Source organism: Notamacropus eugenii, chromosome 1, assembly GCF_028372415.1.
Source record: "Notamacropus eugenii isolate mMacEug1 chromosome 1, mMacEug1.pri_v2, whole genome shotgun sequence".
In the NCBI taxonomy this organism is placed as follows: Eukaryota; Metazoa; Chordata; class Mammalia; order Diprotodontia; family Macropodidae; genus Notamacropus; species Notamacropus eugenii.
This window is the reverse complement of record NC_092872.1, coordinates 484251712-484278696: the sequence shown is the minus strand read 5'-3', so window position 1 is coordinate 484278696 and position 26985 is coordinate 484251712. Positions and strand designations below refer to the sequence as shown.

The following is a 26985-nucleotide window of genomic DNA, read 5'->3' as shown; positions in this document are numbered from 1 at the left end:
TGCATGTTAGACTGAAAGCTCCTTAAGAGAAGGGACCTTTTTTTTTTTTGGTATCCCTACTACCTAGCACAGTGCCTGGCACATAATAAATGCTTATGGATTGACTGATTGAAGTGAGTGTCTTAAAGAGAAAAGAGAAGGTGTAGAAGAGTCATTGTGGTAAGGAATGTTAAACAATTGCCTTTGATTTTATTGAGGGCCCATTTGAAATTAAATAACATAAATTTGCCACAGACCCAGTTAGCACCTTTTTGTAACTTTAGCTTGTTTCATTTGTTAATACCATACGTTTTTATACTCTTTTACCATTTACAGTTATTTTCCCTTTATCTTATTTGATATTCACTACCACCCAGTGGGATATAATTTTTATCCTCATTTTACAAATGAGGCTACTGAGGAAGCTCAGTGGAGGTTAAGTGATTTGCCTAAGATCAAGCAACTAGTAAGTAGCAAATCTAGGACTAAATTCCGATTTTGCAGTCTAATACAATTTTTTACACCATTCATCATCTCAAAACTGAAATTGTTTGCAATGTCCTGGCCATCTTTCAGCATACTAACTACACAGATACAGTTGCATAAGTGTCCAGAAGACAAAAATATAAAGTTTTGGGGGTAGGTAGAAGAAGAGGACAGGTCTAGAAGGAGATCGAAACTGACTGAGGGGGAAAACAATGGACTGAAAAAACCCAGTAGTTTTTAGTGTAGCTTAATTTAGAGAGGTACAGAAATGTATCTTTTCAGATTACCTTCGTACTAAATTCCAACTTGTTTCTATTCACCTACTTTTGTATTTTAAAATAATTTAACAACATAGATATTACAAAAGTTTAGCAATATGTCTTGTTTAATACTTTCAACTTTAACCTGTAAAAGTACTTAATTGTAGACTAGAAAGCTATATATTAAATAGTTCATTTTGAACTAAATATCATTGTATTTTTTCACTCTAGGATTCGGGATGGAGATCAGCTATTTGCCCTGATTATTGCCCTAACATGTATGAAGAGATGGAAACATTAGCCAGTGTACTTCAGTCTGATATTGGACAAGACATGCGTGTTCATAACAGCACATTTCTTTGGTTTATTCCATTTGTTCAGTCCCTCATGGATCTCAAGGATTTGGGTGTAGCATACATAGTGGAGGTTATTCATCATCTATATTCAGAAGTCAAAGATGTCCTCAACCAAAAAATAGCAGTGTGTGACACAGTCACTGAGTTTTTCCTTCTGATATTAGTGTCAGTAATTGAACTGCATAGAAATAAGAACTGTTTGCATTTGCTATGGGTTAGTTCTCAGCAGTGGGTAGAAGCAGTAGTGAAATGTGCTAAACTTCCTACCACAGCATTTGCACGGAATGCTGAAAAGACATCTGGAAGCTACTCCAAAGGGGCAACCGTAATATCATCCTTGCCTTTGCACCCGATTCCATCTAATTCAGTACAGCTTGCTTGTGTGCAGCTAATCCGAAGTCTTCTTAGGGAAGGTTGCCAGCTTGGACAGCAAACTCTTTGTAAACAATTCTTAGACAAACTCAACTTGTGTCTAAGGGGAAATTTGTCCCTTGGTTGGCATTTAAATAGTCAGGAGACCCTAGAATTACAAACATGTTTGAAACAAATCATTAAAAACAAGAAAGTCAAAGCATTACCATGTAGTACTTTTGTGGATAGGACTGTAGCATGTAAAACCCCCCCTGCAATTTATATTAAAGAAGAAAGTGATGCAACCGTGGAGAGATCAAGAAAGGATACATGTTCTCAAGACAGTTCTAGTTTATCATTTTCTAAAGAATCACCAAGATCTGATGTCTATCAGGAACAAGAGAGTCCATCTCTAAGAAGAAATTACAGTTGGGAGGAGGAAAATAGGCAAACATACTTAAAGGAGTCAAAACTAGATGACCATTTTTCAAATAGATCATGCTTAATGCAGGAAAAAAACCCTGATACTAACAGATCTCATAATCATGAAATTTTAGATAATGTGGAAAAACAGAAGGGTACTGAAGAGAACAACTCCACAAGTACACAACAGAATTTGGCTTCAAAAAATAATGCAGTGGAAGGGGAATATGATGGAACAAGTATTCAGACATGTTTGAAGACTAGTGACTCTGGATCTGGTTCTCCCCAAAATGTATCAAGCTCAAGTGATGACATCCATTTAAAGAATGATTCTGGCTTTAAGAATTCAAAGTTTAAAACTAAAGCCCAGAAAGATGAATTATGTGCGAAATTATTACAGGTAATGAAGGAACACAAAAAAACCACCATGGTCACCAGTGTTAACAATTTAGAATCAAAGCAGAGTTCACCCAGTTTGGGGAGTCATAATCCATGCAAAGATGTGGATGTTCAGAAAGAGTTTGCTTTGATACAGAAAGCACAGTCAGAGCCTTGTATTACTCCAGAGGATACAACAAATGAAGAGCAAGAATCAAGAAATGATAATTCATTGGTTAAAAAGAAAAAATCAGATGATAGACAGCCAGATCCCTTGACATTTCATAAAAAAGATTATATATCACAGGAAAGTGATAGTGATGATGATGATATGGTTTCACTTAAAACAGTTAGAAATACCTTACTGAAAAAGAAATGTCAGCTTACACATAATACAGATAGGCAAGAATCAAAGGAGAGTGATTGTGAGGAAATTAATAATGATAATGATCATGTTCCATATTATTTGGCAAGAGAAGAAGTGCCTCCTCAGAATTTTAAATTTAGCTCTTTAACCAATTTTCAAGTAGACAAAGACCTCGATCCACTCTCTTTCGTAGTCCATACTGGTGCTCTTAATTTACCTTCAGATTCAACTCAAGAAAGTTCATCACAGCTACAGAGAAAAGTGAAAAATGTGAGACATTTTACAGTTAACCAAAGTAATGAATTAACCTCTGTTGTGGAGACCATGAGAAATCAAGTTATAATCATTTCTGATGATGATGATGATGATGATGAAGAAAGATCACCAAATCTTCAGAAGCAAATTAAAACAGGTAAAATAACTATTAAGAAAGAATTTTCAGAAGAGTATCCTTCAACTTTTGATACTACTTTGGAAAAGAAACTAGAAAAAGAAGAGAAAACAAAATCCCCTTTGCTGAACGAGGAATCTGATTCACAATTTTTTGAGTTTGAAACGCCATATGAAGTATTTTCTGTTTGGCAAGATTCTGAACCAGAGAGCAAAAATTCTGTTCAAGAAAATGAACCAGCAGAACAAGACTCTTTTTTGACTTCAACAAGTGAGAGTGCTATAGATGATCAGACAAATGACTGGGGTTATGATACAGATTATATATCTGATGAAGTTATTCAGAAGGTAGCAAAAACTCTTGAAGAACATTTAGACTCTCAGTGCAATGTTTTTCCAAATGAGAAATTTCAGATTGAACTGAAAAGTGAGAAACAGCCATCTAAAGTACCTATTGCTGAAGATCTGTCATGTTTAAGCAGCGTAGATAAACCTCATATTTGCATTTCTGGGGATCTAACTGAAGAGCACACTAAAAATGTAGATGATAAGGACGAGAAAGAATCTACATCCACTCTTTCAGCATCACCCAATTTAAATTTTGAAGTTTCCTCTGAAGAGTCAGGTAAACAGTATTCTCCTCAGTCTCTTTCCAGTCCAAAACTCAGCAGAAAAACATCACTTTCTAAAAATTCAAAGAAAACCAATATTAATCCCTCAAGAAGGCAAAATAAAAAAACGAATCAAACTAGTCCCAAAAAGATACTTTGTAGAACAATGCCTGCTGTGATTCCTCCAAAGAAATTTCGCCAGTGTCCTGAGCCAACTTCAACTGCAGAAAAACTTGGTTTGAAAAAGGGGCCTCGAAAAGCATTTGACTTATCCCAGCGATCTTTAGATTTTGTGGTAAAGTTGCGTGACCATGGAAAAACTGCAGGTGAAGTTGATACCCAGCAAAAGAAAAAGACAAAGTTAATTACTCCTCAGACTCTGGTTGTCAAAAATAACAAGAAAATGTTGGCATGTCAAGATCTTCAGTTTTTAAGACAGATAAGACCCAAGTCCCACAAAAATCAACAAAGACTTTCTGTCACTTGTAGTAAAGACTCTTCTCTAAAGGCAATTACAAAACCAGTCCAGAACTCTGAAGCTATTATTCAAGCATCTTCTGGGCCCAGTGACAGTTTTAAAGAAAAAAACAAGTTGGCTTCAGGCAGTGGTAAAAAACATCAAAGAAAAAGCTCATTTTCTGAGACAGAAACGATTAAAGCAAAATCACAGGTTACTAAAGATAGACCTCTTTCTACCAAACATAATTGTACAGAATTAAATGTTAGAGCAGAAACAAATGAAACCATTGTCTCTGCTTCAAAAAGCCATCTGCTAAACTCACCTTCTGTTGGAGGTGACTTAACAGAAGTTGTCCCACCCTTACCTTGTTTTCATTCTGAGGGAACAATTTTTAGAGAGGCAGACTCTGATGTTAACAGTGATACAGAGGAAAATAATTTGTTTTTAACACAGCATGATCCCATAGATATGGAATTAAGTTCACAGGTAGAGAGTTTTCATGACTTTGAAGTTCCTGTTGGAAAAGATACAGTAGAAATGGAGGAAAATTCTAAAAACCTCACTGAGGACAGAGCTTCTACTGGTGTAAAGTGTAAGCACAAAGATTGTACTGACATTGTGGAAAATCTGGATGAATATTGCTCTATACATTCTGAAGCTAAAGTATCTGATGACTATGTTTTTGTTAAACCAAGCTTGCCGCTTTCACTGTCTAACAAAACTGTAAAGTCTACTACTAAGATTTTTAGTTCAAGTAATAATTCACGAAATGCTCATCTTTCTAGGGCTATAGAAAATAGTTTAAAAGTCTCACTAGCATCAAAAAATCAAACAAATTTGATAGCCATAACAACGGCAAAATTAATGCAACCAGTTTCTCCATTAATTCAAAGGCCAGTATTGAATGATGACAGGAAAAATTTGTCCAACATTCTTCAACCACAGAACATGCAGACTTCTCCAAATAACTTCAACAGACCTGCTCCACCAAGTGTCCCTGAAAAGAAAACTCTTCAAACTTCCTCTGTTGCAAATTTTCCTGTGCGGCAATCTGTATTTGACAGCTTTGTTAAAGAGATCCTAAAATGGAAGTATGAAATGTTTGTAAATTTTGATCAGTTTGGGCCTCCAGCAGATCTTTACCAGTCTATCGTAAAACCTGTTCCTGTCACATTTCAGGACTCTCAAGACTATCTAAGTGTTTTTTTCCCTTTGCTGATATTGAATACTTTTGAAACAGTAAGTATATATCTTTGCATTTATGAAATTTGCCATTCTTCTGTCTTTGCTGATTGACAAAGCATATTTTTAAAATTAATTTTTAATGAAAAGTTTTTCCCCACCTCACACATTGAGAAATGAAAAAAAAAGAAAAAACATATTCTTGTAGCAGATATGTGTAGTCAAGCAAAATGAATTTCTGCAATAACTTTTAAAATGTCTAATTCTGTAATCAAGGTATATTATTCAAATGTTTAGCTTCAATTGTTCTCTAGATTCAGGTTTTAGATGTTCTTGAGATTTCCACCATGCCTGTTTCCAAAAGGATTTGAAGTACTTTGCAAATTAAAACATATGGGACAAAATATAGCTATTTAAAGATAGAACAGAAACTTTCTGAAGGACATGATAGCTCAGCTGAGATAAATAAGACTTTTAACTCTAAAATTTCATATAAATGTGAGCTATTTGTATATTTCAAGCACTTGAATTGAGCAAATTATAGGATTCAGACAATGAGTTTTCCCTCCATTTAAAATTCATTGGTAAATTTTGTTTTGATGCAATATATGCCCCAGTTAGCTTCTCAACAAAGTACATTTGCTATTAATAGAAAGGGAAGGGTGTGTCCCTTAACATGAGTAATGTGGTACTAACTACAAATTTTGCTCTAATTCACTTGTTTTGAGATCTGGATATTCTAATTATGAATTATTACTGAGATATGATGTGATTTTTAAAATTATATTTTAAAGAATGGCTTTCTAAATTTAGCTTTCTTAATTTGCCACTTTCTGTGTTTAGGTGGCCCAAGAATGGATTGACAACCCAAATAAAGAGACTGCCTATGAGCTCCATTTACGAAGCTTTTCTCCTGGTGATATAAATTGTGGGCAGTTCGTGGGTAATTTTTATTCCATTTTTAAAGTTTTGAGAAATAGATTCAGGTACTCTGGTTTTTCCGTAATAAAATAGGAATACTTGTCAATTGGATGTTTCTCTTTTAAAAGAATATGTGTCAGGCTGAATTTGTATCCACTTATAAAATTGTTATCAATGTTAAATACTGATGGCCATTCCACTGTTAATAGCAAACATGCATTCTCTTAGGGGGTCTCATAGTTCCTGCTGAATAACTATGGAAATACTTGTAGCATAGAGTCCAGGAATGGGAAAGGGGTCCAGAGAAAGAATTTCAGTGGGTCAGAGCAGTGTTCATAAGAACATGAGATGATAACCAGAGGGAAGCTGCCTGTGTCATTTGTCTTCAGCACTAACCTGAAAGGAGCCTGATTGACTTTTTATAGATGTATAGCATTAAGAATTCAGTTGAAGGTCCATCTCTTAAATTTTTTTATATAAGAAAGAATAAGTAAGAATCACTTGATTTTTTAAAAATATATTGACCTCAATACATTTTTTGCAAATTAGCTAGATATTATTTTACATATATATTATCTATATTTTATGTGTTATCTATGTATAGATATTATCTAGCTAATAAATTAAAATTAAATTGATAATTATTCAGTTTTGTTGTATTGATATATTCAGTAAAAAAAATCAATGGCACTTTTATGATAATATTCAAGATTGCATATTCCCTTAGTAAAGGAATTATTAGTACATTTTTATAATATGAGTGGTTTAAAGATATACTCAGTTTGTCATAGTAACAAGATTTGAATTTTGCTAACTTACAACCCCTTAAAATATTTCTATTACTACCTATAACTATAATAAACATAAATTTTAAATAAACATGTAATTTTTTTTCTGATTTAATTTTTCTGTAGTTCATCTTCCGGAGTGTGATATGGCTAAACAACTGCATCCAAAGGAAAATGATTTGGTATTTTTGGTTCCTAAAAAATTAAATGGAAAAATAACTACAGAAGAAAGTGAGATGAAGGATCAGCACGTGTATCATTGTGGTTATGTGTCTCAATTTCGACGCTCTTCAGTCAGTAAGTGAACCAAACACTACAGCCAAAGAATAAAGCCATAGCTTTTTATTGCCCATTTAAAGAACTTATTTCCCTGAACATGTTGCTTTATCACTCTGTTTACTTGTCACTTCTAGTTTTCATAATTTTGTAAATTTAGGCCTAGCATTAATTTTTCTAATTTTAAAGCTTGAGTTTCCTTTCTTTTGTAATTCGCTCATGCTGCTTATTGCTGTCATCTGTGGAATTCTTTGTTTTTAAAATAATATATTTAGTTGTAAGTTGATTTCCAGTCTTTCATTAAGTCATATGACTTATAACTAAGATTTCTAAATGCATAATTCAAAATCTGTAAAGTAGTTGAAAGTATTTCTGTACTTTAAAGTACTGCGGTGACCCTGACTCCTAATATTATGTATGTTGCTTCCTTAACTTCTTCTATTTAAAGATAAGAATTTAGTTTGTATCTTCCATATGCCTTTTCATAGACATGTGGGGCTTTATTTCCTTGAAATGATTACAGGGCTCCATGGTGTAATGGAAAGAGCACTGGATTTGGAGTCAGAAGACCTAGGTTCGTATCCTGGCTCTGCTGCTTACTACCTGTGTAACTGTAAGCAAATTACTTGAATTTTCTGGGCCTCACTTTCCCTATAAAGCAAGGGATTTGGTCTGGATGATTATTAAAGATCTTCTCCAGTGCTATAATCTGACCCAGTATTTTGTCATTTTAACAAGTAGTGTGTTTTATTAAAATGTATAGAACCTAGGTCCATAATTGCTTGTATAGAATGCATTTGGAAAAATTGCAAGAGGAAATACCAGATTTAATTAAAACTCCAAGGCCTTCAGAGTGATGCATTTGCTTTCTTCTTAAAAAATTATTGATATCTTGTTTTTACAAACATCGCCCTCATTTCCAAATGTATTTGTTGCAAAGAATAAAGAAAGAGGGAAAAACAGTTCAGCAAAATTAACCAACACATTATTTGAGTCTGACAGCATATGCAGTTTCCCTTATCCATTGTCTCCCACCTGAGCAAAGAAGGGAAGGGAGGTTCATTTTCTCATCATCTCTTCTTTGGGGGCCAATCTTGGTCATCATAGTTGTACAGCATTCATTTTCTTTTTATTTGTTATTTCTATTTACATTGGTTTACTAATTGTGTATATTTCTTTACTGGTTTTGCTTACTTCACTTTATATCTCTTCATATAAATCTTCCTATGCTTCTCTGTATTCTTAATATTCTTTGTTTTGCGTTTGTTTTTAAAAGCCAAATTAAATTTACTAACAGATGTAGCTTTAAGGAATCAAGTTACTATTTACTTTGTATAAAAAAATAATCTACTGGAAAGTAAGACACCATACAGAAAATTAATTTTAAGTTTTTCTGAAAGTCCTGTTTAGTTAGATTGCATCCATTAGTAATACTATATACATTTTCTTTCTCCCAATAATAGGGCATAATTCACAATTTGAGGGTTGCCTTTCCATCCAGACTCAAGGCAATTTGTCATTCCACATAAATGAATCAATAGACTGTATTGTGATCAGTTCTTTGGTGACTACACAACGGAAGTTGAAAGCCTTATCTCTTTTGGGGCGGAATTCACTGATTCCACTGGCCAGGGCAATTCTGAACCCAAGTACTTCAGACTTTTGTCCTCGAGATTCACTGAACATGGCTCCTGAGAGGATTGTGAGTAATATTTATGTGTGTGTGCCAGGGAAGAACATTACATTTAAATATTCTAAAACTAGTATAAACTATTAAATTATTATTTTAATTTACTACATTTCCTTGCTTCTCTGAACATAAGGCCAGGTTAATATTACAAGCACAGCAGACTTGTTCCAGGAAGAAAATACTTCAGTAGAGTAAGGAGATGAAAGTATCTTTATACAACAGCAGTGAAGTGTAGCCTAGCGGATGGAGTTATCAGACCTAGTTAGGAAGAGAAGGTTCAAATTCTGCTTCTGACAATTGCTAGTTGCATGACTATTGGCAAGTAATTTAACTTCTGTGATCTTCACTTTCCTCATCTGTAAAATGAGGGGGTTAGGTTAGATGACTTCTGAGGTTCTATACATTCAACTCAGCTCTTTCTTCATGAATTCTAAACCTGCACTGCCAGCTGCCTTCTTGACATTTCTACCTGGATGTCCCAAAGAAATCTCAAATTCAACATGTTCAAAGTAGAATTAATTATCATCTTTTCTGTATCTGACTCTCCTACAAATTTCTTTTTTTCCTGTTGAGAGTACCTCTGTTCTTTTGTCAACCAGAGTCCGTTTTCAGTCATCCTTGATTTTTCCTTCTTCCTCACCCCCTACATCCCGTCAATTGCCAGCTGTAGTTGACTAGATTGATTGAACTTAAATACTCTATAAGCACTATACATTATTAAATTACAATTTTAGTTACTATATTTTTTTGCTTGTCTACTACTTTAACTCAGAGGAGACAATAGCTGTCTTCAAGTATTTGAAGGATTTTGAGGTAGAGGAAGGGATTAAATTTGTTCTGTTTGACTTCAGAGTGGTGGAAACAAAAGCAGTGGGTAGAAATTAAAAACAAACAAACTTAGGCTTGATGTCAGGACAATCTTCCTAATGCAACCAGTTCTTGCTTAATTTAAGTTCTGCAGCTCTGTGGTGCTGCCCCTCAGCCAGAGTACCTTCAGTGTCTGGAGGGGAGTACCCCTGGCCAGGGTCTGGCCTGCCAAGAAGTGAAATTTGCAGAATGCCTATGTAAAGCAAGAATTGTCTGCATTTAGAGATGTCCAAAGGTGAAAGTCTGCTTAAGATTTGGTCAGTTCTTCCTCCTTAGAGGAAGCAAAAGCTTTTTCAAGCAAAAACTGGATGACCACTCATATGTATTTCAGGAGAGATTCCTTATGGATTGGACTAGATGATCTCTGAATTCCTTTCCAACTCTCAACTTCTGTGTTTCTGTGACTATCCCACAACAGCTTTTACATTTACCGTCTTCTCTCTACTCAGATGGCCACAACCCTGGAATAAGTTTGTTTCACCTCTTACTCGAACTGTTGTAGTAGCCAACTAACTAGTCTCCCTTCTTGTAGTCTGTCTCTTTGAAATCTAATCTGTTCTCAACATAACTGCCAAATTGATTTTTCCAAAACAAATGTGACTGTGTCACTATCTAGTTAAAAACAATCATTGACTTTAAGCCATTTCCTCTAAGATATAAATGTAAGCTCCTCAGTCCAGCTTTTAAGGCCCTGTACAATATGAGCCCAGCTTTTATCTTTTTAGCCCAACATCACATTACTCCCCTTAATGTACTCTACAGCCATACTAGACTGCTAGCTCTTCTCTGAATTCTTCATTCCATCTCCAGATTATATGCATTTATATAATCTATTCTTCATGCCTATTCTATTTAATTCAACCAGCATTTTTAAGGGTTTATTACATGTCGGGCACTGTGGTAAGCACTAATGATAAAGAAAAACAAAATAGTCCATGACGCTCAAGTAGCTTACATTTGGCAGTGTTAGAGGTGGCAAACAACATACGTACAAAGAAGTAGTATAAAATCTATACAAAATAAATATAAAGAACTTTTTAGGAGTAGAACATGACAACCAGGGGAATTAGTAAAGGTTTCTTACAGGAGGTGGTACTTGAACTGTCTTGACTAGAGCTATAGTTTCCAATAGGTGGAGATGAGGAGAGAACATATTACAAACATGAGGAACAGCTTATGCAAAGGCCTAGAGACAAGAGATAGACTGTTATGTACAGAGAATAACAAGTGAACCAATTTGATTGCAACATATAGTGCATGAGAAGGGATAGTACATAATTAGTCTGAAAAGATAGGTTAGAATTGTGAAGGTTGTGAATGTCTTTTAATGCTAGGCAGAAAAACTGTCATCCGAGGGGTAATGAAAGCCACTGAAATTTCTTTTGTCACTTTTCAAACTTAAGTTTCACAGTGTCACTTTTGCAGCTGTGTGGAGCATAGATTGAAGAGCAGAGAGACTGAATACAGAAAGACCAGTTATGAAACTATTCCAGTAGTCCAGATGAGAATTGAGGGCCTGAATCAGGATGGTGATTGAGTGAATTGGAGAGAAGAGAATGGCTGGAAGAGATGTTGAGGAATTAACAAAATTTGGCTAAGATTTGTTAGGGAGTGAAAAATCAAAGATGACTCCTGGATTGCAAACCTGGTTTATTGAAAGAATTGTGTATGGTGCCATGACAGAGAGAAGAATTAAGAGGAGAGATGGTTTAGGTAGAAGATAATGAAAGTTGAACTTGTAACATCTAGATGGAAATGTCCGGCAGGCAGCTGGTGATTTAGGAATACAGTTCAGGGACATAATAGTTAGATATGTAGATTTGGGAGCTATCTGTATAAACTATAGTTTAACCTATGTCTGTTAATGAGATCATGAAAATTGGTGGAAGAAAAAGAAGAGAGGAGCGGGGTACATCCACACATAGGGGGTGCATCATAGATAATGATTCATCAAAGAAGATTAAGAAGGATCAAGCAGACAGAAGGAGAACCATGATGGAAATAGTGTCACAGAAACCCAGAGAGGAGAGTAATGTACCTGAAAGGAGGGAAGGTGGTCTGGTCAGCTGGATCAGATGCTGCAAAGAGATCAAGAAAGGATGGAGAATGAGAAAGGGTCATTTAATTTAGCAGTTAAAAATCATTACTGGCCTTTGAGAGCAGTTTCAGACAAGTTTAAGGATAGAAGTCATAAGAAATGGAGAAGCAAATAGATCAGAAAGAGGAAAAATAGGTCACTTTTTTCCTGGAGTATACTCCTCATCACTATCTTTTAGAATCCTTATCTTCCTTCAAGATGCAGCTCAGATGTTGCCTGATCCACAAAGCTTCCTTTTATCTTCGCTGGAAATCTCCCTTATCCTTCCCAGTTAACATTTTTGTCCATCCTCAATTTAGACTGTATTTATTTATCTGTGTACATATAATCTACTGTTAAGAGAATACAAGCTCCTTTAGGTTAGGTACTTTTTCATTTTTGTCTTTGTATTTTTAGTGTCTTAAACTTACTAGGCTTCATAAATGTGTTGAATTGAGCTGAGGAAAGTAAAATCTAAACTTTGATTACATTTCCTTCAGTGGGCTGTAAAAGAAAAAGAAAATAATTTAATTTTCATTTTTACACAGCTTGCCTACCTGAAAGACTATAACGAAGATCAAAAAAAGGCAATTGAAGTTGCTTATGCCATGGTAAAGCAACCACCATTAATTGCCAAAATCTGTCTGATTCATGGACCCCCTGGAACTGGCAAATCAAAAACTATTGTTGGCCTACTGTATCGTATCCTGACAGAGGTAGGTTGTGTGTTGAGTTATATTTTGTGGTATGTACCAAATTTCTTCTGTTAGCTTTATTCAGATTATCATCAGTGTATTTACATCGTTTTTGCACTTTTACTATATGTCTGTGATATAAAACTTATTGTACGATGCCTATTGAAAGAATGACCATGGATGAAGGAAACTGTTGAGTTGATAAGAAACAGGTTTTAATATATCTATGACAACCCCAAATTTAGGAACAAGACAGTTTTTTTCAGATATTAAGACAGCAAAAGACATTGAGAACTGAGAGGAGAACTAAGAGGTAATATGTTTCCTATTTGTAGGATCAGTACAGCTTTCTACAGGATAAATAGAAGTAATCAACAGAGGGAAGACACTAGAATTAAGAAGGATAGGGGAGATTTTAATTGGGACTTAAAGGAAGCCAGGCAAGGCAGGAGGCAGAGAAGAAGAGGCAGAGCATACTAGGTATGGGGGACAGCCAGTGAAAATGTCTAGTCAAGAGATGGAAAATCTTATTTAAGGAAAGCAAAGAGGGCCAGTGTCACTGGAACAAAAAGTATATGGGGACAGGTAAGGTGTAAGAAGACTAGAAATGGAAGAGACTGATGAAATGGTGCCGTGGATAGTGCCAGGCCTGAAATCAAGAAGACTTGACTTCAAATTCTGCCTCAGTTTCTTTATCTGTGAAATGGGGATAATAATAACACCTACTTCCTAGGATTGTAAAGATAAAATGAGATTATATTTATGAAGCACTATGTAAATGCTAGCTGGTGATGGTAATGATAATGATGTAGATGATGTACTTTGCAGCATTAAATTAAGCCAGGAAATTTTCTTCCTTCCATCCACTTTAAAAGACCCATTGAAATGAACTCCAACAGACTTTTCTTATTTTTTTGCACTGGAATTTTTGTTTACTCAGTATTATTGAAAAAATAGGCACATTTGTTATTCAGAGATTTTTCTTACAATGAGTCTGTGATGGAATTTACCTTGTAGCAGTCCTCATGACGTTGTCTTACCCTCCAGACCCTCTCCTTTACTAACTTTCCTTATATGTATTGAAGTCACCACCATTCTTTTAGCCTCTCAGGTTCATGACCTCATTGTAAAACTGAAACTGTTCTCAAAATTACCAATTTAATTGGTAACTCTTAATTTCAAAGTCTAATGGCCCTTTTTCAATCTCCATCCTTTTCTCACCTCTGCATTTGACACTATTAACTGTCCTTTCCAGTTTACTCTTTCTCTGGGTTTTCATGACACTAGTCTTTCCTAGTTTTCCTCCTACTTGCCTAACTACTCCATTTCAGTCTCTTTTACTGACTCATGTGCCATATCATTCTCCCTAACTGTGAATATACCCAGGCCATAGGTTCTCTTTTCCCTCCCTTCTTCCTTAGGGATCTCGTCAATTTTCATGGCTTCAATTGTAACCTTTATACAGATCATCCAGCCTGAGTCTCTTTCCTGAACTTTAGCCTTGAATCACCAACTGCTTTTTGGATATTTCAAAATGGATGTCGCATAGATTTCTTAAACCCAACATGATCAAAAAAACCTTTCTATCTTTCTCTCTGAATCCTCTCCTCTAACAACCTTCCTTCTTTGAAAGGTACCACCGTTCTTCTAGTAGTAACTTCATTTCATTACCTCAGCTTCTTCAACTTTTTTCTCTTCCTCACATCACATATTTAATCAGTTGACAAATTTTACTTTTTCTACCTCTGTAGCATCTTTCCTATCCTGCCCCTTCTTTCTTCTTCTGCACAAGTGAATTTCCTATAGTATAAGTCTGACCAGGTCTCTTACGTACTCAGTAAACTCCCAGGGCTCCCTATTGCCTTTTGGATCAAATATAAACTCTTTTATTTGAGTTTTAAAGTCCTTCACAACTAGGCCTTACGCTATCCAAGCTCATTATGTATTATTCCCTTTCCTACATTCTCTGATCTAGCCAAACTGACTGGCTTTCTGTTTTTCACACGACATGATAATTCCTATTTCCAGGACTTTGTGCTGGCTGTTTCTCATGTTTGAATGTACTTTCTTCTTAGATTTGATTCATAAAATTCCTCACTTCCTTCAAGATGCAGTTCGAACTGTCACCTTCTGTAGTCTTTCTTGTTCCCCCCAACAAGTAATGCCTTTCCTTCTTGACTATGTTGTATTAACTACCTTATATTTATATGCTTAGGTACTTACATATTGTTGCCCTTGAGAGAATGTAAACTCCTTGAGAGCAGATTGTTTCATACCTTTGTAACCTTAGCACCTAGCATGAAACATACCACATATAGTAATCATTTAATAAATACTTATTGGTTGATCAGTTAAAATTTCTACCAGTAAAAAGAAAATTTTTCTGCATTGCTGACTAACAAGAATCCCCAGTTCCTTCTCCCCCTTTAAAAAGATACTATATTATGATTTTTCCAGACTGTAAACTTTATGAGGGCAGGGACTGTTTTATCTAAACTTGTTTCTTTTATTTTCTGCCTGATAACAGTGTTTTGTACACAGTAATGCCATAATTTGTTTGTCGATGAATGAGTGAACAAATGAATTATCTAGGGGTTTCTGTTTCAACTTATCAAAAATAAACTTATTATCTATAGAGTTGAGGCTGTCCAATATCAGACTAGAAAATTTTGTTGTTTGTGACCTTTAAATATGAAATGGCAAATATAGTTTGGACTCAAGACATAGCTTAAGCTTTACATTGCAAAGTAGAACTCATATCTTTTCTTTGGGAAATCTGTAGAAACCAAGGAAAGGAGATTCAGATGAAAACTTGAATGCCAAAATCAAACGAAATCGTGTTCTTGTATGTGCACCCTCTAATGCAGCTGTTGATGAACTTATGAAAAAAATCATCCTTGAATTTAAAGAAAAATGCCAAGACAAGAGGAATCCCTTGGGTATGGTCCTTTTGTTATTTTAGATGTCTAACGTGGGCTCTTTTGAAGGAGAAATGTGTGATTGTTCATTAAGTCAGACTCTATTGGGGACCTAGTCCTTATTCAGTAATCTTAACAGTCATCTAATGGAAGGAAACAGTACTGAATAATTCCTAAATAATTTATATTTTGTGGTTGCTTGTGACACTTATAAGCGGTTTTCTCCAAATTTTAGACTGATAGCCAAGGAAGGTAACATAAGAAAACCAACATAGGGGAAACCAACGTGGGAGCAAAACTTGTTGCAGATAATATTTATCCACACTCTGATAGTTGAAATTTGATGATGTCAGGTTAAGATAGCAATTAGAAGATAAATGTCTAAGTCAACTCTGAATATTTGAGATTGGGAATGTAGTTAAATTTGGCAGATAGAACAGGTTATCCAATGTGAATAAAATACTTTTATAAACCAAACTCCTTGTGGGTTAAATATTAATCATTTTCTAAAACGTTCAGCCTTAGAATCTAGAAATCATACTTTCTTTTCATTCTCATTAAAGAAGGGTAGATTTTTACTGTCAAAAATAGAGGGAGGGAGAAGAATGGAGGGATTAGTCAACAATTTTCCTCATTGATCGTCCTGTGTAATTTTTATATACAGGAAATTGTGGAGATATAAATTTAGTGCGACTGGGCCCAGAAAAATCTATTAATAATGAAGTCCTAAAATTCAGCTTGGATAGCCAAGTTAACCACAGAATGAGTAAGTATGAGCCTAGGCTTATATGGCTTTCCCCACTCATTTTATTATACTGTGCATGACTTGGACTTGAAATATAATTGACACTCTCTTGGAACTTTGAAGTTACCAGTTAGAATTTTTTTGATTATGTTGTTTAAACCATAGCGATTGTATTAATTAAGTCTGTTTTTTTCCTTTACCATTTTAGAAAAGGACTTGCCCAGTCATGTTCAAGAGATGCATGAGAGAAAGGAACATCTGGATGTTAAATTAGACAAGCTTTCTCGCCAGCGTGCTTTGGATCGATGTGAAAAGGGGCAAAAGGTAGATTCGGTCTTAACTATACATCAGATAGGCAGAAGCCAATTAAGTGGTTAGCATTTCAGATCAGTAAAAAATAAAGTGTTGAGGTTCCAGTGTAATTAATGGAAAATACTGGCTCAATTTAGTTCATAGTGAATTGAATTAAATTTGTTGAATGAATTGAATTGTATTGCTAAAGCGGGGGATAGGTTAATAGTAATCCTGATTTGACGACATTAAAGTAGCTTTGACTACATTAAAGAAAGTTTAAAATCTATAACAAAAAAATGGATAAATTCTTAGCTTTAATGGTGTGGTTGTTACTTCTGTTTTTCAGAGATCAGATTTAGATGAGGAAATTGCCCGATTTTCCAAAGAAAGACAGCAGCTTGCTTCTAAAATTAAAGAGGTAAAGGATACCACCTCCTATGTCAGTTTCTTTAATGTCACCAGAATTATAACTAATTTTTTATCTTCTCTGTAATGTGAATGACTTCGTCACTCTCCAGCTAACAACTCTAAGAAAGGTCAATGAATATCTTTCATCCTTGTTCTAGGTCCCTACACTCCTTTATTTAGTGGACTTTGGTATCTTTTTTAATTCTGTAAGAAACAGTATTGGTCAGAATATTTATCAGTGAAAGAAGTATTAGTGAAAAATAAATAAAATTAATGTACATTTCTTTATACATTGTAAATAATTTGAAATTTATGGTTTGATGTATAGTCTTTTAAAAGTTTTCTTTATATTTGAATGCTTTTGTTGATGGTTATAATTTAGAATTTGAAAAAAATAGAACAGTGGTTTCTCTTAGCAGTTCACATAGTTTGAGATACATGTAAACAGGAATAAGGAAACAGAAAAGAACAAAAAAAGGGGGCCATTTCTAGCTTTAGTTGTTGTGTTTGTCCTTTGTTCTTGAACAGGAGGACCATGACATCAAAATGATGACATGACTTACAGTTGACTTTGATTTGAGTGAGACAGGGCTGTGCAAAGTCACCAGCCTCACTTTCTCCTCCAGAGTCATCTGGGTCCGGTGGCCAGATATTCATCAGTATGACTGGAGATGGCCCAGGATGCAGTGTGAGACCTTGGCTCTTTTAAGCCAAGGTCTTGTCATATTCTCACTTTAAGTGAGATACTCCAATAGGCCTCTTTAAGTAGTTATTCAAGGGATGGCCCCTTTTAATTACAAAAAAAAATCAAGCTGGGAGGGGAAGACTCTAAGGGTTCCTGGGTAAAAGAGAAATAGTTACTATTTAGTATTTACATTCACTCTGTGCTAGGTGGGCAGGGACCTGCTGTCCAATCTATGAGCTCCAGAGTGAATTGAGTTTAAGGCTCAGGCAATATAGAATATTCACAGATAAATATAAGATAATTTTAGGAGGGGCAGAGTACAAACATCAGAGGGAGTAGGAAAGACTTTATGTAGGGGTGGCACTTAAATAGAGTCTTTAAGAAGTCAAAGGTTTTAAAGGTGGAAGGGACAAATGAATTCATTCCATTTGAGAGGACAATCCATTTGAAGAACCTCTAGTGTGTTTAGGCTTAATCTCTGATAAGAAAAAAGTTTTTGAGAGGCAACATGGCATTGTGTTCAAATATCTGGTATTAGAGAGCAAGATCTGGGTTCAGATCCATTTCTGGCATTCACTTGACCTTGGTCAAGCCTTTTAACCTCTCAGTGACTCAGGCAACTCTTTAAGATTATAAATTACACTAAAGTTGCTAATCTATTTTGCTCAAGGGAGTTCCAAAGCCAAGATGGTGCTTACACTGATGAAAACTCAGATTCAGACTGTAAAAAAAGAAGAAAGGGCTTTTCAGTTTGAACACTACAAATTCAGTCCTTTGTGAAACTTACCTCTTCTTCCCTGGCTCTGTTTGTATCTTGTGACTTACTGAATAACATAGACAGATCAAAGTTTTATACTGCTTTTTTTATAAGCAGAATGTTTACAGAATTTTGTAATGTACTTGATCTCTAAATAAAATATTTTTAACTAAGACATTTTACAAAAAAAATATGAGTTAAGATATTATACAAAAATATACGAATTAAAACTTAGTCCCAAACTAATTTTGCTCAGGCTCTTTTCATCACAAATAGATACTATCATTTTTAATCTCTAGTTATTCTGACAGAACTTACTCTGAATCAAGCCACAAGCAATGATCCCTTAGTCTGTATTGATAATGTTTATACTGTATTCTTTCCGGTGATTTGTGAAATCTTTGATTGTTTCTGCTACTCTCAAGATTTGTGGTTAGGGGTGAACTAATTATTGGTCAAAGTTGCTGTTTTATTGTTAAGAACAGATATAACTGAATAAAGGAATTAATTGCAACTTTATATTAAGTTGTCTCTCATTGTGCTCCTAGGTTCGAGGACGGCCACAGGAAGCTCAGAGTAGCATTATCCTAGAGTCCCATATCATCTGCTGTACACTGAGCACAAGTGGTGGTTTGCTGCTGGAGTCTGCTTTTCGTAGGCAAGGATGTGTTCCCTTCAGTTGTGTCATTGTTGATGAGGTTAGTGAAGCCAGTCAAGGCTATATAATTATAACTGCCTTATTGTCATGATTAATAAAACAGATAAAAGAGACTTGCTGAAATGTAGCTAAAATATGTTTTTTGCCAGTAGTACTTTCCTACTTTTGTATGCATGCTATTTTTGTGTAGGAAGATAAAAACAATGATTTTCTTATCCTTTGAATTACTTTCCCAATAGTTGAGATTAATTTATTCAGACCTACCCACAGTTTTTTGTCTCTCCCCTGTTGTGACCAACAACATGTATCTGCAATGCTGGTTGGCCAGGGTTGTAGTCTTGGAACAAATCAAAGCTAACTGCTTCATGAGGGCATCATTGCTGTAGTATCCTAAGCTAACTGGACAAAAAGATTTCTTTCTCCTCTGCTCCATGCCTGTTTTATATTATCCTTCACTCTGTATCTGCTTAATAGTTCCCAGGATAAGGATGGATGCAAAAGTTTTTAAACTGTGTCCAAATAAGCTCCAAGTCTCTAACCTGTAGATAAGCTATCTTGCTTATCTTTTTGAATATAGTAGCTGTGGTATCTTCAGCATAGTAGGTACTTAAATATTTGTTGATTTGAATTGAATTATAGTAGTAGTACTTAGACTAGAAAAATCTTTTCAGCCCAGAAAATACTTGTTTTGCTAGACATTTGGGGCAGAGCTGTGAAACTTCTTTTTAGTTAGAATGCTTAGAAATTCAAAAACTGCATGTAAGTAAAACTACAGAAACATGGATTGAAAAACATTCTTCTCTCTTGGTTACCAAGGCTGGGCAGTCTTGTGAGATTGAGACACTTACTCCATTTATCCATCGCTGCAACAAACTTATTCTGGTTGGAGATCCTAAACAGCTCCCTCCCACCGTCATTTCTGTGGTAAGCATTTCTGTAGCCATTTATTTGTTAACTTAAAACAGAAGGTTTTAGGAATGGCTTTGTTCATGGTAAATCTTGTAGTTATAACTGAACTGATAATTTTTAAAAACACAGTTTTGGGGGATCAGGAAAGATGGAAAGGATTGGCTTCTCATAGAAGCAGTGTTTGAAAAGATTGGTTTGATTAATGCATCTTAATTAGCTTAGAAAGTTGATCTTAATGTGTCTTTTGTTCTAATATTTTAAAATATGAATTTTAAGAACTCCCAGCTTTATATACTTATTAGTACCAGGGAAATGAATGGTTGGAAATAGCCTTTTTTCCTACTTCTCAAATTTTTTTTTTCTTTTGAAAACTGATGTTGGGGTTTTTTTAAGCAAATTTTTTTAAAACAATTTATCTCTGATTTATTTTTAGTAGTTGAATTTTAAAGAAATATGCCAAGGATTTAAAGCAAAGGAAAAGTTATATTGAATTGTTTTGAGACTATTTGTCTAACTTAGATACCTGTGTTCTTCAGGATACCAAGAGGGCAATTTACCAGCCTTGTAAGAAATTTGCCTCTCTTCCCTTCCTCTTGGTAAAAGTAAAGGTGGTAGATTTAAAAAAAAAAAAAAAAGGCCAAGACTGACAGCATTCACTTTGACTGTACACAGTTAGAAATTCATCTGCTCTACCTCCCTCTCCCTCTAGGAGCAGAATGAAGTTCAGGTCCTGATTCCATATTCTGGATTCAGAAATCATTTGATTCCCCAAATGAGCTAAGAAGTCAGTTTCTCTAAGATTGATTGTAACTACAAGCCATGGGAATTATAAAATCAGTTATTCATATAGAGAATTTATTTAGTCATTAGTATAAATTTGTACCTCCAATTTGGAGTTGCAGTTCACATAATCTGAATGGCAGAAAGTAGCCATTCCTGTTTTTGTTTATAGATGTCATTAAACTTTTATGGTTTTGGTTGTAAATTTTCTCTTCATATTCGTGTGTATCTCAGATTGAAAATAAAATATATTGGCATTTCAGCAGTGCATACAAATTTTATAGAGAAGCAGCCCAGAAGTTTGCTCATTAACTAGGGGATGCTTGTTTTGTATTTTAAAATTTGCTCCAGGTATTCTTTTGTTGAATAATTGAAAGTTTACAATGTTACAGTTTCTGAGATTTATAAAGATTACTTTTTCTGATGGGTTTTGGTTCTCCAGAGATTTGGGAGGGTTTGTGATATTTTAATACTTAGAATCATGCTATTCATTTCATGTTCCATAGGTATCTAAAACTTAACGTGTACGAAACTCATTTTAGATTCCCAGTAAATATTTTTTATGCTAGTGAAGAAGAATAAACTAATTCTAATGAATTACTTCTTTTCTCCCTGGCAGAAAGCACAGGAGTTTGGCTATGACCAGTCAATGATGGCTCGATTATACAAACACCTGGAAGAACAAGTGAAACAGAATGTGATCAGTAGATCACCTGTTTTGCAGCTGACAGTTCAATACAGGATGCATCCTGATATATGTCTCTTCCCGTCTAGTTATATTTATAACAAAACTTTGAAAACAAACAGGTTAGTTCAGTTTGTTAGTGGTTGATATGTTTTACTTGTGAGTTTAGATGCTTCGAAAGGTTAGTACATTTCAAGCATTTTACTCACATTTCTTTACTATTTCAGGCCATTATGAAATTCATAAATTATAACAATTATCTAGATTGCTATTCTGAGCACTCTGGTGGAATATAAGGAGGGCGGTTTTTAACCTCTGCATATCCCACCTTTATAGAAGAAAATCAGTCCTCTGAAATCTGTTTTTATAAATGCTAATAGAATGATATTTTGATATTCATTGATAATGCTCATAGATTGACTGAAGAGAGCCGATGTACATCAGACTGGCCGTTCCAGCCTTACCTTGTATTTGATGTAGAAGATGGTTCAGAGAGACGTGAAAATGAGTAAGTCCTTTTCTTAATCCTCTGGTTCAGGATATGGCTTGGAATGTCTTTTACCTCAAATTTTATCATATTAAAAATGCCCCTCACACACATCATGCATCATGCTGAGTCACATTGAGCTTTCAGCTGTCCCAGTTGATAGCTTCTCCATTTTAACTAATTGTTGTCTCATTATGTAACTTCCCCCTGAACTGTTCCCCTTAACTTTAACTATCCTTTTAAGTAAATAGAAGATTTTCCTGAGACCCAATAACAGCAGGGGAGTGTTGCAACAACTAAAGTACAAGAAGAAGAGGTAGACAGTTCTTTTGTGCTGCCAGAATCTACTTAGGAATTCTTAAGGTGTTTCTTCAGAGGACCTTTCAGAGGACACTATATCTGTAATACTCTGTAGATAAACCTAGGTGCATAGCCTTAATAGGCAGATCTGTTCTTGCTAATGAAGCTTGAGGACTTTATATCTGGTCCCCACAAAATGTATCCTAAATTTTCAAATGGCCTCCCAAGGCTGCTCTGTGTGTCTCTAGGCCCAATATTTTTCTTTTTCTTCTTGACCTTTCTGCTGCATTTAACACTGTCAAGTACCTTTTACTTTTGGGTATGCTCTCCTTCCTGGGTTTTTGTGTTGTTGTTCTGTTGTGATTTTCTTCTACCTGTATGGCAAGACCATTCTCAGTTTCCTTTGCAGGATTATTACCTATACCCCTCTGCCTTGCCATGAATGGCTTTGTCTTAGTCTCCTCTCTTTTTTCTCAGGGAGCTTGTTAGCTCCCATGGGCTCAACTCTTATCTCTCTGCAGGTGAATTTCAAACCTATTTATCTTGCTCTCCTCTCATGTCTAATTCAGTATGTCCAAAACTCATTATCTTTTCCCCTGGCATCCTTCTTTTAACTTGCCTATTTTGTCCTATAACATGGTCAATTGACAAGTTTTATGGATTTAACTTCCTCTGTGTCTTGCATCCATCCCCTTCTCTCTACTCACATCACAGCTCTCTTAATTTATATTCTTATCATTTCTCACCAGGACAATTACAGTAACCTCTTAATTGCTCTCCTTGAATCCTGTTAATCCCTTCTCCAATTCATCCTTCAAACAGCTGAAAAATGGGTATTTTCACATCACAAATCTGGCCATGTTCCTTCCCTGCTCAAGAAGCTTCAGTTTTCATTGCCTCTAGGATAAAACATAAACTCCTCATTTGACACTTAAAGCCCTTCATATTCTAGCTTTTAACCTAGTCTGCTTAGACATTACTGCCTCTCACACACTATATTCCAGCCAAAAAACCTACTTATTTAGGTACGTACATGATATTCCATCTCCAGTATCTGTGCTTTTTGCACAAATATCCCCCATGCCAGGAATGCTCTCCCCATTGACCTATATTTCCACCTTTTGTAACCTCAACTGCCTTCAAGGTTCAGTTGAAGTGCCAACTACTATAAGAAGCCTTTCCTGAGTTCCCTAATTGGCAGTGTTCTACCACCATCCACTTGACTCTCCCAGAAGTTAAGTGACAAGCAGCTAGTTATTGGACTTGAACTCCAGACTTTCTGACTCCAACTCCAGTGCTATCCACTGCACCATTTAGCTGCTTTAGTTTTCCTCACTGTTAGTCCTATAAGATTCTTCCCCCTTATCATAATACCTTTCCTCAGTTAGGTGTCTAGGACTCAGGGCATTATTGTTCATCACCTTGTAGACAAGGATATGGGTGTAGTGTCCCACTTGAGCTAGTATAAGGGTTGTTTGGTATTGTCTGGGAAACTTCAACTAATAAAGATCATATACTTCAGGGAAATAGAAATCGTGGTGTTTACTAACAAACCCCTAGATTTAGGTGCCTTTATCATAAGCCTAGTTACCTGTATATATACTTAGACTTACTCTCTGAGAAGGAATGACATTCAGCAGATTCATTCAGATCACAGCATGCAAATGAGGCTATTGTCACTGATTTGCAACTTGGTCTTGACCTCAGCTTTATATAGCTGAGTGAGGACAAAACATAAACTTGTCAGTTCCTTGGTAGACAATGACTATAATAGAAATATATATATATATATATGCATTTCTGTGTTCTCACAATATTGTTTAATTATTTCTACTTATCTCTTTCTTCTTTATACCCTTACATTTATCACTGTGTCTACTGTATTTCCAGTTCCAAGGCAGTATTTCCAAGCTTCCTTTTAATCTTCTTAAGGAAAGCAAGCGAAGGGTTTTAGAAAATATTTCTTCCCTAAATCCATAAACAATCTCAAGTCAGACAAGTTACAACTGATTTAACTGATTATTAGGAAGGTATTGTTAAAAGGGCATTTGTGACTCAACTTCAGTTGAGCAAACTTTTTTTTTTAAGTACCTACTATATACTCTTTTACATTGCACTGTGTTAAACAATGGGGATGGAAATTGAAGGAAAAAAAAAAAAGTCCCCACCTTTAGGGAGCTACCTTGTCCTTTCCTGGCCTTCCTTTTAACTCCTACCATTCTAGAATACTGGTAGACCTGATGCTATAGAGCCAAAGTCTTAAATATAGGCAGAACCTCTCATATTGCCTATAGCCCTTCCTGAGTAAACAATTTTATTTTGGCCAGGACATGTTGTCATATATTTTTTGAGTCGTGTTCTCTCACTTATACCAAAATAGTTAAATAATTTCTGTTCAGTAGACCTTTTCTGAGGACCCACATTTTCATTAGAACAAAATTTCTTTTTCTAATCATGTGTAAGGCGTCAGGCTCTGAATGAGTGCTGAGGTGAATAAAAAAATGAAGAATTTAAAAAATGGTATTAATTGTCATTATTTTTTGAAGATCAAAATGACCAAATGAAATTTTGTCCGATCTTTTTTTCTGACAGATTTTGTCAGTCAAAGAAGTTGATATTACTATTCTTTAATTGCCTAATGACTATAACATTGCTGGATAAATCTGATTCTGATTATTGAACTTCTATTTAGTATTTAATTAGTACAGATTGATTTTCATTGTCTTTCATTATATTCTGTAATAGTGTTATCTTATTCATTTAGAAATTGTTGAGACTTCAGTGTTTACATTCAAAGCTTTCAATATTATTATATGGCCTACCAATTAACTAGTTTAGCATTTATGGATCTTGCTTTGTACTTGAATCATGCAACATGTCCTACCCTGGACAGGTGTTGGTAGCAGGAAATCTTTCAGAGGGAAAGACCTTGGCTTTTATTTTGCTTAATGTTAGATAACTCATAGTAAATCAGATTACTAATACTAATGATCAGCAATTGTCATTTTTATCAGATAACCATTTCAAACTTAGTGAGATTCTGAACACCAGAATATGGAACTATATTAGTTATATAAACTGGACTTAATTGACAGCTAGTGAATATCAGTGATTTTTCTATGTTGTTTTTTCCTCATATAGCTCATACATTAATGTCCAAGAAATAAAACTAGTAATGGAATTAATTAAATTGATCAAAGACAGAAGAAAAGATATTACTATACGTAACATCGGTGTAATCACACATTACAAAGCACAAAAGATGATGATTCAACAGGAATTGGACAAAGAATTTGAAAGAAACAGGTAAAAGGGGCTTAAGGAAACAGCAAATATACCATATTGCTTTTGAGAAAAATGGCAAAAGACTAAAGGGGAGGGCAAGGCAGAAAAAGCATGGCATCTCAAGAAGGGCAGGATAACAGGGGAGTTAAGCAGAAGGTTGAGTTGTTTGGTTTTTTTTTTCTTTAGGGTTTTAGAGAGCTGTAGGCACAGGGAAGTATAGAGGATAATGGATAGACTGGAGTCCCATATATAGTAAGAAATGGTAACATCAGGATTATAGGTAGCTGGATTGACTTTGGTCAGGTAGACAAGGAACACTTTAGAGGCAAGAATGGAGGAAGAGAATTGGTAAAGTTCAGAGCAAGTTTGAGGTAAAGAGGAGAGAACTTGAAGGGGCGATTCATATCGCGTGACCTCCCTCAATTTTTAAATAATTCATAGATGAAGTCATCTGCTAAAATCCAGGGGAGCTGGATTGGGCTTAAAGACCTGAGGATAATGTAGAAATGTAGAAAGTCTTGAAATAGTAGTTGTGGAGAATGCAATAGTTAAATAGGAAAAAAATGAAGAATTCTGCCCCACTCTCCCCACCCCTGAAGCCCTGACTTGTTATTTAGGGACTTGGTAAATTCTCTTTACGCATAGCAACTTTGAGTAAAAACTACATCTGAATTGAATTTCTGGCCTAATGCAATATTAGTCTTTGTAAGCAAACTTACATAATGCCCAAAGTGTCCTTAATTATGGAGATGATACTCTTCCCCACCTGTGTCGTTTTTGACTTCTATATTTACTGCTTTGAGCTTCAACTTCTTTGTGTATAAAAACAAGATTATGTTTTACTACCACTTTCTTTTGATAGGGATGTTGAGGATTAAATATTAAGATTGTGTGGCTCACTTTTAGCTACTTAACGATGCTGACTGTTTATATAAACATAATGCATATTTAATTATAAAGTACTCAAATTTACAAGGCATTTTTAGTACTTCACAGTTTATGAAATGTATTTGCATATGTTGGAAGGAAGTATACAGTAGTGGTTAGAGGCTGGCTTTAGGGTTAGAAAAGCGTGGGTTCATATCTTGCCTTTTCCATATATTAGCTCTGTGCCAGGGGCAAGTCATTTCTCAGTGCCCCCAGGCAGTGTTTTAAGACTATATGCTAAAGATGAATTGTCCCATCTGTATCTGTAGAGAGAGTTTTCATATTGGGAATTCTTTACACCAAGGATCAGCTTTTTCTGTAAAGGGCCAAGTAATAAATTTTTGGGTTTTGTAGTCCACGAGGAAAAACTGAAGATATTATGTAGATACTGTACTCATATAATAAAATAGAAAACAAATTTCCACCAATTTTTATTGACAAAATTCAAAATATAATGATAATACATTATAATTTGCGGGGGGAACTAAAGGTCTACTAAGGAGAAGAATGGAATTATTGGGGGAGGGGGATAACATTTCACCTAATTGAGGTTCAAAGTTAATGTTCCCTATCATCAAAATTTTTTGTAA

At 35.1% G+C, this 26985-nt stretch overlaps 1 protein-coding gene across 4 annotated transcripts in view; it reads left to right on the top strand.

Moving 5' to 3' along the window:
• SETX (senataxin) overlaps positions 1-26985 on the top strand; it is a 90811-nt gene that overhangs the window by 54670 nt on the left and 9156 nt on the right. For 3 of the 4 annotated variants that reach the window (XM_072632780.1, XM_072632778.1, XM_072632779.1), the window contains exons 9-23: positions 957-5300; positions 6087-6186; positions 7079-7249; positions 7752-7802; positions 8692-8930; positions 12411-12578; positions 15340-15496; positions 16140-16241; positions 16429-16544; positions 16861-16932; positions 18913-19062; positions 19839-19946; positions 21331-21518; positions 21812-21904; positions 25325-25489. In XM_072632780.1, coding sequence (XP_072488881.1) covers positions 957-5300; positions 6087-6186; positions 7079-7249; positions 7752-7802; positions 8692-8930; positions 12411-12578; positions 15340-15496; positions 16140-16241; positions 16429-16544; positions 16861-16932; positions 18913-19062; positions 19839-19946; positions 21331-21518; positions 21812-21904; positions 25325-25489 — 6224 coding nt within the window. The remainder of the gene's footprint in view (positions 1-956; positions 5301-6086; positions 6187-7078; positions 7250-7751; positions 7803-8691; positions 8931-12410; positions 12579-15339; positions 15497-16139; positions 16242-16428; positions 16545-16860; positions 16933-18912; positions 19063-19838; positions 19947-21330; positions 21519-21811; positions 21905-25324; positions 25490-26985) is intronic. The other variant, XM_072632781.1, reaches the window with a different exon arrangement.